This window comes from Schistocerca piceifrons, chromosome 2, assembly GCF_021461385.2.
Source record: "Schistocerca piceifrons isolate TAMUIC-IGC-003096 chromosome 2, iqSchPice1.1, whole genome shotgun sequence".
Taxonomy (NCBI): domain Eukaryota; kingdom Metazoa; phylum Arthropoda; class Insecta; order Orthoptera; family Acrididae; genus Schistocerca; species Schistocerca piceifrons.
Window position 1 is genome coordinate 754,521,744 of NC_060139.1, and position 14,828 is coordinate 754,536,571.

The 14,828-nt window shown below is 37.5% G+C and overlaps 1 protein-coding gene across 5 annotated transcripts in view; it reads left to right on the forward strand.

Annotated features, from left to right (window-relative positions):
* Nucleotides 1-14,828, forward strand: part of LOC124777902 (protein PALS2) — a 354,157-nt gene that overhangs the window by 304,587 nt on the left and 34,742 nt on the right. For all 5 annotated transcript variants that reach the window (XM_047253444.1, XM_047253446.1, XM_047253445.1 and 2 more), the window contains 2 exons: nucleotides 9,218-9,316; nucleotides 12,828-12,986. In XM_047253444.1, the coding sequence (XP_047109400.1) occupies nucleotides 9,218-9,316; nucleotides 12,828-12,986 (258 nt within the window). The remainder of the gene's footprint in view (nucleotides 1-9,217; nucleotides 9,317-12,827; nucleotides 12,987-14,828) is intronic.

Genomic DNA, 14,828 nt, shown 5'->3' on the forward strand with positions numbered 1-14,828 from the left:
GACTACATAATCTGCTGAATCCAATAGCGGATTCACAGTTGCATCAGCTTTGAGTAGAAGTCAGTGATACTCTAGTGTGGTGGTTTTGCCATCCACTGGTGAGGTAGGCATGCCCCATCAGTAGCTCTGCTTTTAGGGAAAGCAGTGACCATGACGGGTGCATTTTGATTCACATGCTGTTTCGGAGAGTGTCCCCTCGTTGGATAGCAATGTCAGATGCTGTGTAGTCATGCTGAATGCTAAACTTGGCCTGCCAATACAGTAGGCCTTCAGACCTGTGCAACGCTAGAGTTAAGGGTGGCTTCTGCCCTGGATTGGAGTTGTGTTGGTAGAACCTCAGTCTACACATTGGTGCTGGCTGCTGTACTGACATTATTGGATGTGGAACTGCATTCCATGGCTTCAGATTGCTGATCATCTTGTACTGCATCAAGTGGAAGACCAACACTAGGACAATCTTACACATGGGATGTTACCATATCATAACCAGAGAATCGTGACACTGATGCCATTGATCCTACTGGTCAAGTGCTGAAAGCTAGTGGGAGTGGAATATTTATCTCACCAAAGGGAGTCTCTGCTAAATGACATCATTTGTAATGACGGTATTAATTGTGTTCTTCCTGAGACATCAGTGGTCTTCACTTCTGCTACATTTGCATAGCAAATTTGTTACAGGGTCTTTGTTACTTTGTCAGACTTCTGCTAGTCGTTGTCGCGTCCTACCTGTGGGAGTAACAAAGGAGATTTGGTGTGCACTGTTCTAAACATTTTCAGATCAGTTGCTCACAGTTTCCTTTAAGAGTGGTGCTGGCAGTTGGTGACACATCTGCATGAGTAAAGCTGGCTGTTAGAACTCAGAAAAAAATTTTACTCTCACATTTCATTATTAGTTTTGTCACATAGCATTACAAACAGAACTACAAAGTTTTTATTTTCAAAAGAGTTGTTCATGCACACACAAACTTGGGGTAGTTTTTACTAATATGTTTAGGATTACACTTATCATTTACCTTTCACGAATGATCAGTGTGCCCTCCACAGGATGCATGACAAACATGCAGACAGTTTTCAGACTTATCCCATACTTTGGGAGCATGTTTGGAGTTACTGAATTTGCTGCTGTTGCTTTGTGGCATCACAGTTCACTTAAAGTTGTTGGGAGGGGAGGCATCTGAATGGAGAAGGTGGGGTTCGGGTCAGTGACGGTTAAAGAAAAACCTTAAGGAGGGGGCGCTAAAGATATCTTGAGCTACCTTTACTTTTACCATAATAAAAAGTAATCAAGTCACCTGCAAAGTTTAAGAATGTTTTATTTAAACTGATTTTACACATATACAAGACAATGCCATCTTATGATATAAAAAAGTTAAATGGTGGTCCTCTTCCTTAAATGATGAATTCTATGCGCCTATTCTTCCTGGCAAATTGTCAGTAGGACAATCAATGTCAGGGTGAGTGTTCAACAGAGCTAAGACATTAAGTCTGTCCTCCTTCATTGTTGACCTCAGCCATGTCTTTGTATGCTGCAAAGTTGAAAAGTTTCTTTCTAGCAGTGCGCAAGTAGCAGCATTACTGCATTTACTAGGCAGTCTTGTATTTTAATAACCGTTTAAATTTCGTGTCAAATTGTTTGTGCTCTCTGTAGATTAGTGCAGACGTTATTTGCACAACAGTATTTAGCATGGATAGAGACTGCAACTGCTGTGTTCGGATGCGGGCTGAGTTGGAATCCCTTTGCTCCCAGCTTCAGGCAGTGTTTTGTTTCGGTCACACAGCTTGAGGCTGTTGCCAATGGGCATCACTGTGGGGGTCCGGACGGGGATTTGTCGGGGACGGCCAGCTCGTCCCACGCATCCCCCGATCGACTATGGCTGTGGCTGCCCAGGATACTGCCCACATTAAGGCTGACCCCTCACCCATGGTAGAGTGGGAGGTTGTCTCAAGGTGTGGCAGGGGGTAAAAGACGTTCTGGAGGGCTGAACAGAAGGCCTCTCCAGTTTGTCTGACGAACCAGTTTCAGGCTCTGTCTCCAGCTGATACTGATCTTCGGCCGGAAATGGCTGCTTGTCCTGTTCGAGAGGTTGCCCCTCAGTCTGCAAAATCCGGGCGGTCACAGAGGGTGGGCTTACTGGTAATTGGGAGCTCCATCAGGCGCATAATGGGCCCCTTAGGGATATGGCTGCAAGGGAGGGGAAGAAAACCAATGTGCACTCCGTGTGCATACCCGGAGGAGTCATTACAGATGTGGAAAGAGTCCTTCCGGATGCCACGAAGGGTACTACAGGGTGCACCCATCTGCAGGTGGTCACTCATGTCGGCACCAATGATGTGTGTCACTATGGATCGGAGAATATCCTCTCTGGCTTCCGGCAGCTATCTGATTTGGTGAAGACTGCCAGTCTTGCTAGCAGGATGAAAGCAGAGCTCACCATCTGCAGCATCGTTGACAGGACTGACTGCAGACCTTTGGTACAGAGCCAAGTGGAGGGTCTGAATCAGAGGCTGAGATGGTTCTGCGACCGTGTGGGCTGCAGATTTCTCGACTTGCGCCATAGGGCGGTGGGGTTTCGGTTTCTGCTGGATAGGTCAGGAGTCCACTACACACAGCAGGTGGCTACATGGGTAGCAGGGGTTGTGTGGCGTAGGCTGGGCAGTTTTTTAGGTTAGATTTATGAGTAGCTTATTTGTGGTAAGATAACTTGACAGAAAATTATAATTGATTTCACTACTGTTTGTAGTAGTTTGCATATCATGGACTCAGCTGTCAAAATATGTGACATCAGTATAACTTACACCTTGCAGTTTTTGGGGTTCAGTTAAATCATTAATGTACATAAGAAACAGGAAAGACCCCAACATACTTCCTTGGGGCACACCACATTGAAGTATCTTAGCTTGGAACACTGTTTCCTGATTTTCAAATAGGAGGTAACTAGTTTTAGGATACCCCTCTCATTCCATATGCCTCTAATTTATGCAGTAGAACTGTATGATTCACAGTATCAAAAGCTTTAGTCATACCCATAAATGTGCCTGTTACCTTATCTTCTTCATCTAGCTTGTTTAATATTTCATGTATAAAAATTGCTACTGCTGTTACAGTAGATCTTCCTTTTGTAAAACCATGTTTTAGATTGTTAAATAGATTATGTTTGATGAAAAATGCCCCAAATTGATTTAATATTGCTTTCTCTAACAATTTCCCAGGCTGTGAAGTTAATGACATTTGTCTATAGTTTTTCATGTCAGTTTTTATTCACTTCTTGTAAAGCAGTAGGATTTCAGTGATTTTCAAAAGAAAAGGATAGATTGCTATGCACCATATAGTGAAGACATTAATTTGCAGACAGACACAATAAAAGGAGTACTAAACGTGTAAGCTTGCAGCCATACTCTTGCCCTGGCAGCCAGAGACAGAGATTTTGTATGTGTGTGTGTTAGAGAGAGAGAGAGAGAGAGAGAGCTGCTGCATTTGCATGAATGTGTGTGTATCCTGTCTGTTTCAGAAAAAGGCCTTCTGCCTGAAAGCATTCATGTTTAATTGTCTTTTTGTTTTGCCTGTCTGTAACTCAACATCTCTGCTATTGGTGAGTAGCAATCTATCCTTTTCATATTATTGTCATTATTCCATCGTGGATTTTCCATTCTTTTATCTATATGTAGGGTCACTGGACAGGCACCTATTTAAATATGAAATAAAAGTGTAACTGTATAGAATCTGGCTTTGTTAGATCGTTGGGCACCTTCTAGATCTTTTATGTGAAAATATTGATTGATGAATTATAGATTTATGTACCATATTTACAACACCAGTAAGCTGAAGGGAAATGCATAAATTTTCAGACAGTTGAAATAACATACTTATACTTCAAACTCAAGAATTGCTATTCAGCTGAAGCTATGTTGTAGGGAAAATATAAAATAAAAGAATGGCTTAATACTGGTAGTAACAACCTGTGTACCAAATTAATTTCATTCAAGTAACATACAAGAGACACCCTGAGAGCTTTAAGGCTTTCAGTGCTCTATTATAAGAACAGAGTTTATTTAACAAGAAAGACTACAGTACAAAGTACTCAGTGAAATAGCTGTATGCAAATCCTCTGAAGTACTCAGAGAAAAATAGAAAAGGCTGTGAGTTTCTTATAAGCAAATTTTATTTACGCAGCACCAAAAGTGTAGACGAGAGGCGTATCACAGTACATTAATTACAAGACAGTTTTAATCAGCAAGAGATGTTAATGCCACTAGACAGGAACATAAGTAGATCTATCTTCAGGTTGATCTTAACATTTTAAAAGCTCACTCTGATCACGGAGAGTGATGACATTGGGCTGCAATAGCTTGCTATAGTGTAGGAGCCTGTGGTAGTAAGTTCTAGAAATTTATTATTCAGTATCGTAAAGTATGGTGAAACCCGGCTCTGGCAATTCACCCATGAAAGAAGTGGCTGTCAGAAGTTTGGATCCTCGAAAAGAAAACCCACCCAGCAAAAAAAAAAAAAAAAAAAAAAAAAAAAAAAGTACAGTGTATCCATTCTTTATGACGAGTGGCAGTATTATTAGCCTTGTTATGGCCAAAAGTTGGACACTTACTTCAAATTGATATTCTGGAATTTGCCTCTGCAGGCATTTCAAATAAATTAAGGAGAAATATCCAAAATTGCTTGTGCCTTGTATGCTGTTTCATTATGACATTGCACCGGCTCATCACACAGAGAAGTTGAAGTCTCTGAGGAGTGCCTAGTTAAGGCACTTCCTAATCTACAGCCCTGTTCTAGTTCCATCTGATTTCTTTCTGTTACCCAAAGTGACAGAAACTGTCCGTCCACAGTGGTCAATTTGTGTGTCCAGATGTGATGTTTACCTTCAGGACCTGTAAAAATCCTGCCATTAATAAATTTCCATTGTGCCCCTTTTATTTTGTGTCAGTATCTTGAATGAAGATTTAAGCACATCTCATGTTTTTCTGAAATGGTGTGATCAGCATTTAATGTAATGGATTGCGTTATTGCCAGTTATCAATAGAAAAAGTGTGACTTGGGTCCATAACATTAGTTTTTACTTTCTTTCTGAGATGAGCAACAACAGTAGCTGCTGTAAGATGGTTGCTTCATTCTATTTAATATAGAACCCTTAGTGAGAAATGTTGCATAAGACAATGCTGGCTTCTGGATTGCCTTCCTTGTAGTAATTGATAATGTTTATTTTTACTTGAATGAGCCATAATGTGATGTTTATACAGGGTATTTGACTGTTATAGGTACAGATGAAAGTGTTGAATAGAGGACAGTGAAACAAACAAATAATCCTAGTATACATAAGTCCAGAAACCAATGCTTTCCCCAATACAAAATATGGCCCAGTGCAGCCATGCAGCCATGCCAGTGTTACAGCAGTGTTGATGTCTAAGGCTACATTTTAATTAATGTTTATTGTTGTGAAAGGATGTATTTGTGGTTTCATGCATCATAGTGCACTGGCACACTTTCATGTGGCTGTTCAGGAATATGTAGCACTAATCTTTCACAACAAATGTTTCGATTGTGGCTTGCCAGTACAGTGATTTCCCATGTCTCCCAATATGAACCTGTTGTTTTATTTTTGTGTGAAGATATTTAAAAGCTTTGGCATATCCCAGCCCTGTTAGTAGTGTCAATGAATTCCATGACTGCATTGGGGATGGTTGTCAGTGCATTTGGAACATACCTGGGGTTTTGAAGGTGTACGGGCACTGATGAGAGGAAGTACTGAAGTCTGCCTTCACATAAACAGGGGTTGTGTGGAACACTTATTGTAATGTCTTTATCCTCAACCACATATCTCTAGTTCAGGTCTTCGAAGGTTCTATTATAAGGCATTCATGTACCCAGTTGTAATACAATATACTGGGAAAACCTTAGCTTTCTGGACCTTCATTAGGATTATTTGCTTGTTTCATTGCCCTCTACTTGGCACTTATGTTTATACCTGTAATAGCCAAATATCCTGTATATGTGGTAGACTGTAAAATGTTGTTTTTGGATTTGGCTAGCCAGTTAATGCCAGAAAAGTTAAGTGTTAAGTCCTAAATTACATTTGGTATGTCCTACAGATCAGCTTTACATAGATGTCTGATATATTCTTGTTTGTTCTAGTTCTCTGTGATTTTTCTGATTGAGGATAACTTATATGAGAGTATAAAATATATATTACCCAATTCTTGTACAAGTTGTGCAGAGTTGGTTCATTCTTCCCAGATGCATAAAAATGTAGTTTTCATTGTAAAGTCACAGTGATGTAAACCACCCTAACATATCATATTTCCCTCTTATGTACTGGTATCCACGAATTAAGGTTTTATGGGCTCACATAAATGGATTCATATTGAAATTAAAAAGAAAAAGACAGTAGGACTGCATCCATATCAAGCTTTGGTAGCTTAGAGTTTTCTGAATTGTTTCAGGTGATGACCAGTTAATAACTACAAATATTCATAAATCAGAACATGTGTTCTGCCTCTAATGACCTTGCTATCTATAATCATAAAAGGGGAGATGGGCTCTCAAAATCATTAATGTAAGGAAAAACCTATCTTATTATAGGAAATTATTCCTAATATCCTTTGAATGTCTAATTTATGCTTGCCTTGGTTATTTTGCTCATGTTACCTTCCACACCATTTTTGAGCTTTTGTGCCTATTCTTGTTGCTATGTTATCTAAATGTATTCAGTTTTAGAATATTTTGTTATTTAATTTTTTTAAATTTTCTCTGATCTTATCTACCATTTGATATATACATTACCATTGCTGTTCCTGTCAAAATTTTTACATATTGGCTGTTTACTTTCCTACATGGTGGACTTATCCATGTAGCTGTGCTCAAATGGTGATGGCATTGTCATTTAAACACTGTGACAATAAGTCTTAATAGCCTCCTTTACATATTTGGGAAATGGTGGCAGTAGTTGTGGTATTGAAGGTATTCCTGTACAAAGGTAACAAGCATGATTTATTTCATGTTATGTGATTTAATGCTAGCTGTTAATACAATGTTGTATTGTGCTTAATGTATTGAAAAGCACTAGCATGACAAATTACATGCTTCTGCCACAACACACCACCACCAAAATTGCACTCTCTCTCTCTCCACCGAGCGAGATGGCGCAGTGGTTAGACACTGGACTCGCATTCGGGAGGACGACGGTTCAATCCCGCGTCCGGCCATCCTGATTTAGGTTTTCCGTGATTTCCCTAAATCGTTCCAGGCAAATGCCGGGATGGTTCCTTTCAAAGGGCACGGCCGACTTCCATCCCCGTCCTTCCCTAATCCGATGAGACCGATGACCTCGCTGTCTGGTCTTCTTCCCCGAAACAACCAACCAACCAACCCCCCCCCCCCCCCTCTCTCTCCCTCTCTCTCTCTCTCTCTCTCTCTCTCTCTCTCTCTCTCTCTCTCTCTCTCTCTCTCACACACACACACACACACACACACACACACACACACACACACACACACACACACTTTCTCCACTGGCATTAACTATATATCATTCTTTCTTATAAAGTAACATGAATAATTACTTCATCTGAGCTTACAGCTGCATGTTAAGACAGTAAAAACAAATCTCATTTATATTGTTTTCTTGGTTTGTCTCTGATAATAAGCACAGTGGGTAAAAGCTGTGTCTTGCTTATAACCACACACTTAAAACTCTTGCTGAAAACAGTAATCTATCAGATTGTGGTTCAGAATGACTGGCCATTAACCACCTTCTGAAGTCTGAATTCTTAATACTGCTGGCAGTTACATATAAAAGTATGAGAAAGTGTCCTAGGTTTTGGAACTCCTCTAATGCTGAAGTCTGAGTGACCTGCCCTTCCATCCAGCTTTCCCCAGCCTATCCCTCTTTTTTCTGAAGAAAGAATGGTAACTGTTCTGAAAACCAGGATGCTTTTATGTACTTTTATGTGTGACTGTCATCAGTATGTACTAAGAATTTCACTCCCTGAAGGTAAGTAGCAGGTAGCCATTCTGTTTGATAATTTCATAGTTTTCTCAAGTGAATTTCCCTTTTGAAAATAGTAATCTCTCTGCTTAGTAGCACACAAAGCAAGTAGCATATATTTTTCACGAATTAACTGTACTAACATTATCCGTTACTTTTTGCCCCATTGTTAGTGTGAATAGAAACATAGCCATTACTGCATTTCTGGCACAAATATATTTTTATGATAATGATAAGAGAGCAGTGAGCTTTTTTCTTTGTCATCTTGCTTCCTTCTGCATTGAAATCTTTGTCAGTAGTGTCAAGCTATGTTGACAGTATCTTACACAGCTGGAATTAGACTACAAGCAACAATATTAAGAGCACTGACTGAAAGTCTTCTGCATAATGCAGTGTAATTGAAACAATGTGTTAATATTTGTAGTGGTATTTTGAGTTTATTATAGATCAGTTGAACCAGCATTAAAACTGCATGATTTTTAAACTATTTTTGTTAGTGTGGATTTGCACAACAGAAAGATGGTACACTTTTGAGCACTGCTGTAAATATATTGGTGAAATGTGAGGAGATGATTGTATATTATACAACAAAAATTTAGATTTATAACTGCAAAAATTAAAGCTGAAATTAGATCAAATTTTTAAAAAACGTTTGTATCTGACAAACTGCAGCAGGAACACAAAGAAGTTTGTACTAAACCCCAAGTTTTGACAAGGTACTGGGTCTTTATTTAAAAAAAAACGTTTGTATCTGACAAACTGCAGCAAGAACACAAAGAAGTTTGTACTAAACCCCAAGTTTTGACAAGGCACTGGGTCTTTATGATTGGAGGTTTGTAAATACCAGAAAAGGAAGAAAGGGGAAAATAAGAGGCAAAATATAAGTTCCATTTCTATAAGTTTTCAGTCTGTGCTTTCAGATAACTATCCTTCCCTTTACAAAATCTGTCACGTTTGGCAGAAACCATAGATTGAAAACTATTTGTATGAGTGTGTGTGTGTTACACACTCGCAATTCTGGTTTTAAATGGGTACAGCCTTTCATTTGCATAACACAGTTTTCAGATGTTAAAGTTACTGAGCTGTGCAGTCAAGACATTAGGCTTTTTTTCTATCTTTCTTCTTCTTCTGCTCCCCCTCCTCCTCCTCCTCTCTCTCTCTCTCCCTCTCTCTCTCTCTCTCTCTCTCTCTCTCTCTCTTTTTAAATTGTTACATTTCTGTTCCAGTGTTACATGAGAGCATTATTCAACTATTCTCCAGATGATGATTCTCTTCTTCCTTGCAAAGAAATTGGCCTTGCCTTCAAACATGGAGATATTTTACAGGTAAGAATTTGTTCTATCTCGCATGGTAACTACTACGTTTTGGCTATGTCATTGGCCCTAATATGTTCTAGTTAAACAGGAATTGTCCTCATGTTTGTAATGTAGTACAATGTAAGTAAGTATGGCTTGCAGAACATCAATCATAGGAAATGCCAGTATGTGTATGCTACTTGTGTGCTTTCTATACAGTTTTAATTTTTCAAAGTACCTGTGTGAAATACTCCTTTCACATAAAGTTGTGAATATTTTCAGTTGTGGACATGACATTCTCTTTTCCATTTATATTAAATCCTTGTTGAAATTCAAATATTATTATCAGCTCATTAAGAGAAACTAACAGTAATAGCCATATTTCATGCTACATTATACTTATTGTTGTTCAGCAATGGATTCATGGAAAGTGAACATTGCTGTGACTACAGCATACGTTATTGCTAATCACTTTTTGACAGCAACATAAAGAAGGAATTGCTTAACACCTATGCAAAATACAGATATATTGTATTCCAAAAATATCAGATTATAGGATGTAAGAGGTGGAGAAGACAGCTATCTAAAGATATTCAGATGTTAGAACTAACTGTAGATGAATAAATCGTAAACAGTTGTTGTCTTGACTGAAGCTACTTGTAATACATAATTATAACTGTGGCTCTGTCATCCTATTGGAAACACAGACAGAATGAATTGTGTTTTAACTGAAGGTGCAATTGACAAAATTGGAGGTGAATATATTTTGTTCACAATATCCAGACTGATGTCCCAGGTCATGTAAGAAACAGATTGACTGTCCACTTGCTCTGGCAGGCAATCCTCATCAGGCAGCAATGGCATCACACACTTACTTGTGACAGCACTCTGTTCAGTGAAACTTGTGGCAAACTTGCCCGAGCACAAGCAGCACCAAGTCACATGCCACTCCTTGGCCTCTGTGGAGAGTAGCTGTTTCTGTATGGCATCACCAGTGAATCAAATCATCATGCTAAGTGTCTGCAATTGCATCAGTTGAGGAAAGATTAGGCAGACAAGTCCTGGACTAAAAATGTTCTGGTTTCCCATCCAAGATGAAGAAAGGTTTACAGGAGCTGATTTTGAATTCAGGTGAGTGAAAATGTTAGTGATGAGTAACAACTAGTAAAGAGCCCTAAGCACTTGATAATATCTAAATTTTGTTGATCGTAGGTTTTGATATGTTCCAGCAACCATGCTTCTTGCACAGGAACCATATAACACCATATTTAAATGTAATCATTGCTGCCACTTGACTGTGTTTTTTTTAATCATTACAGGCCCAATAAAGACAATGTCAAGATAAATATTTATTTCTCTTTTCCTTTCTCTTCCTCCAAACCTCATTCAGTTCTCAGAATGAGCTTTTTTCCTCTCATTTGACTGTTTGGCAGTAGTTGTTTTTCTGTTTGTTTTACCTTCCTGGAAACTTTAAATTTCTTTGCTTCTAGTCTGAATTTGTCTCTGTTGAGTAACAGCAACCCCGTCCCATCTGTTTTTCTAATTCTTGCCTCCTCACTCATTTTCTTCATCTGTTTGCCTGTTTTAGAAGAATGTGTGGATCGTCTTTGTTAATCTGTCTTTCTTTATTCTCTCCAGATGTTCGTAGAGTGTAAAACATCATTTCCTGATCTCGGTGGTTATTTTAGAGCAGAATGAGTGTATTTCTTTATTTGGTCTCATAACCCAATTGCCTCCTTTGTTCTTGATTGACCTGATATTTTTCTCAAGATTCTTCTTTCTATTTTCTACAAATTTTCTAACAACCTTTTGCATCCAGATAAAGGCAGTGTTTCTGACCCACAGAGACCTTCTGGTTTTACAATGGTCTTATAATGGCTTAATATAAAATGGTTAGAAAAACCTTTACAGTTGTACAGATCTCTCACTTTCATGTAGGCTGTTTTCATTTTTTCAGTCTTGAGTTTAATTGCTCCTTTTTCATTTTGTATGTTTATATTTTCATCTACATATTTGAAGTTGCCTGTTTTCTTGATGTTATCACACTTGGTTTTTAAATTTTTTGTTGTGTTACATCATTGTTGAATGTTTTCTGTCTTTTCAAATGATATTTGAAGACATGTCTTCTCAGCTTTTACCTTTAGGAGTTCTAGTCTTTTATTTGCATTGTCTGAGCTGCCAGCTGTTGTTATGAGATAGTCTACAAAGGCCAAAAATTTATTGTTTCTTTTGATCTGCCCCATGTTTTGTTTTTCTTCCTCTATTTTCCATTCTCTTATAACTTTTTTTCTGGCACACAGATGAACAACCATGGTGACAAGCCATCTCCTTGTGTGACTATTGATACAGTTTGGAAGGGAACAGAAGTTGTTCCAATAAATTTAACTTTAGAAACTATATTTCTAAAAGGTGTTTAGTTATTTGCAGAATTTTCCTATCTACAGCAAATTTGTTCAGGGCTTTAAGGAGGGAGCCTTTGTCTATTGAGTCATATGCCTTTTTAAAATCAACAAGTATTTCACTATCTTTTTATTTGATGTTTTCATATACCCAATTGTTTGTTTAAGGCTTAGAATTTGCTCTGGGCAGGATCTGTGTCTCCTAAATCCAGACTAATGCTATCCTATTTGTTTATCTAATTGAAAATTTAATATGTCCAGAAGAGCTTTCGGTAAGATTTTGTATTGTAATGGTAGCCATGAAGTTCCTGTGCGATTACTGATATCTGTTTTGTCCCTTTTTTTTATGAAGTGGGTGAATTAATGGAACCCTCCAGTTTTCTGGAATTGTTTCAGTGTCCCAGACATTATCTAGTCTTTCTTTTATAATTGTGCCACCTAGGTCTCCACTAGCTTTTAGAATTTCTCTTGTGATGCCATCTTCACCTGGGGCTTTGTTGTGTTTTAATTGTTTAACTTTTAATCATATCAATGTTTGGTGGTTTTGAATTTTCATACGGAAGATCATCAAGGAACTCCAGTTGTTCAGTTGGTTTCTTCACAGTTCAATAGTTCTTTGAAATCTACTGCCAGCAACTCACAGTTTTCTTCATTGTTGAGTGCAAGTTTTAACTTTTTTCCTCGATGCATAGCAATTGCAGAATGTATCCAGACACAGAGATCTCGAATGTTTTGTTTTGTATTATTTTTAAAAAATGTTCTATGCTTTTAAGGTGCTCCTTTTCAAAGCATCTCTTTTACGCCTTAATAGTTTAATCTGCCCACATCTTCTCAAACTGACAGATTTTGCAATTACATGTTGTTTTCCTGCTGTACTACTTATTCCAGGCTTTCTTTTTTTGTCTGCTTCTCCACATTTAAATTTTCGTCTCCTGTAACTGACTGAATAATTTCTTTTAATGCATCTGACATTTCTTCAAAAGAAATTACTCCCCTTAAATTTTACCCATCTTAATTTCCATTTTAATTATTCATAGAAAATTGTATTTCATTTTTTCCTCGAAGGACATCAGTTTTATTATTCGGCTGTTTGTATTTAAGTATTTGTGTTACTTGTTGTTAAATCATTGCATTGTATACAGGTACTAAATCAGAAAGATCCTAATTGGTGGCAAGCAAAATTAGTTGGCTCAAACGGCCCTGCTGGACTTATACCATCGCAGGAGTTGGAAGAAAGAAGAAAAGCATTTGTCAAGCCAGAAGCTGATTATGTCCACAAAATTGGCATTTGTGGTGCAAGGGTATGAAATTCTCAGTATCTATGTTAGCATATTTTTGTTTTGAATGCACTATTTATTATTTTATGCTTCCAGCTAAATTACAAAAAAATTAGTTTATTCTATTCACACAGAATCAAAACTAATAACTGCAAATACCTTGAGAAACCCATATAAACAACAATGTTGTTTTGCATGAAGTGTTTACAGAATGCTCTATTTTTTATGAAGAGAGTATCATCTTTTACATTAGCAGCAATTGTGCTGTGTTGGTTTCCTAATTTTTTTGACTGCTGGTAAGTGGAAAGAATCTTTTACTGGATTTTGTCTGTGTACAATAGAGCTTTCTTTTCAATTCTTTGGTTGTCTGGGAGTTGTGTAGTGTCAATCAGGATGACTGCCTGAATTCTTGTCTGAATCAGTTACCAAGACATACAACCTGTACTCAGTCAGTGTTTCAACTTTTTACATACAACTTGGTGCAAAACTTTATTAGAGACAACAGAAGAATGTTACTCTGTGTTGTTGTTATTCTCCAAAAGTAAGCTAATTAATAATCAAATATGAGCAAACAAAACTCTCCAAACTGTCATAAATCTATTTTCATAATTTTATGGATATGTTTGATCAGGAAAAGGAGATTTTGATGCTATTTTTACAATAGACTTGGATGCTTTTGTGGACAGTTTTTGTGTTTTCTCATTTTCAGGTTTCTGAGAATGCTTGTGGCTTTCATTGGTTTTATTTTCATTCAGCTTCACTTCTGTTGTCAACATTAATTCATTTCATTTCTGTTTAAGTAACTTAACATGTGTGGTGGAATTTTCTTGTCATAGCGCTAACAGAATGAAGATCTGTGGGGAACATAGTTATCTAGATGTCATGTAGAAAATATGAAAGCTTATTATTAATTAAGTTTTGTGGTTTAGCTGTGAGCACAGAAAAGACAGAAAAAACATTATAGATGAAATTAGTGATGTGAGAACTATAATGGATTTATGATAGTAATAGCTGTTATTTCCCACTTTGTCCTGATGTCACTTTTCACTTTTTTTTTAACATGGATTTGTTTACTTATCTACTTTAATAGCTGTTAAGTAACATTATATTAGGACATTAATGTTAAGGCCACATAATTCCAATACAACTTTATTTCTTTGTGTGCTGAGTGTCAGAATCTGTACCACAAGCTCTATGGAATGATAACTCTCACAGAAAGTATCAGATTTTGTTAAGTAACATTTATGGAACCATACAATGTGCCATATACGATGGAGTAGCTTCATTTCATAGCCACAAAAAATTGTTCATGAATATTATTAAAAAGCCTTTCCTAGGAAGTAGTGAATATTTTATATGAGACCTGTTGTACGTCTAGAACGATCATGCAGTGTTAACACACTTTGCATTCATTCTGTAAGGCATATGGAGAGTGAAGTGTGTGTTACCCAATTTGACTAAGAGTTGTGTTGAAAGAAACATCAAATCTTCAAACAGTAAATAATGATCATGGCAGCAACATTGCAATAAATATAATAGGTTTTTGGCAGATGCTTTGAATAACTTCCATGAATTCTGCACAGTTGTACTCAAGGAATGGACAATTAATTTAACTCCATCTCTGGTATGGTTTTCATTGTTTCATTGTATGATGTGTTGATGAACATACAAGGTGTGGCAATAAAAAAACTGGACTGATGCTCTAACTCTTTATTGGAAAAACTTATGCTACTGAAGTGTTAACCCTTTCAATGTAGTTTGCTCCATGATCCCTCCACTGCTCCATATAAATTTTCCACTGTTGGAAACGGTGCTGCAAGTCTTTTTCTGTTATGCTGTCCTGGAGGCTCATCACTTTTTTCTTTA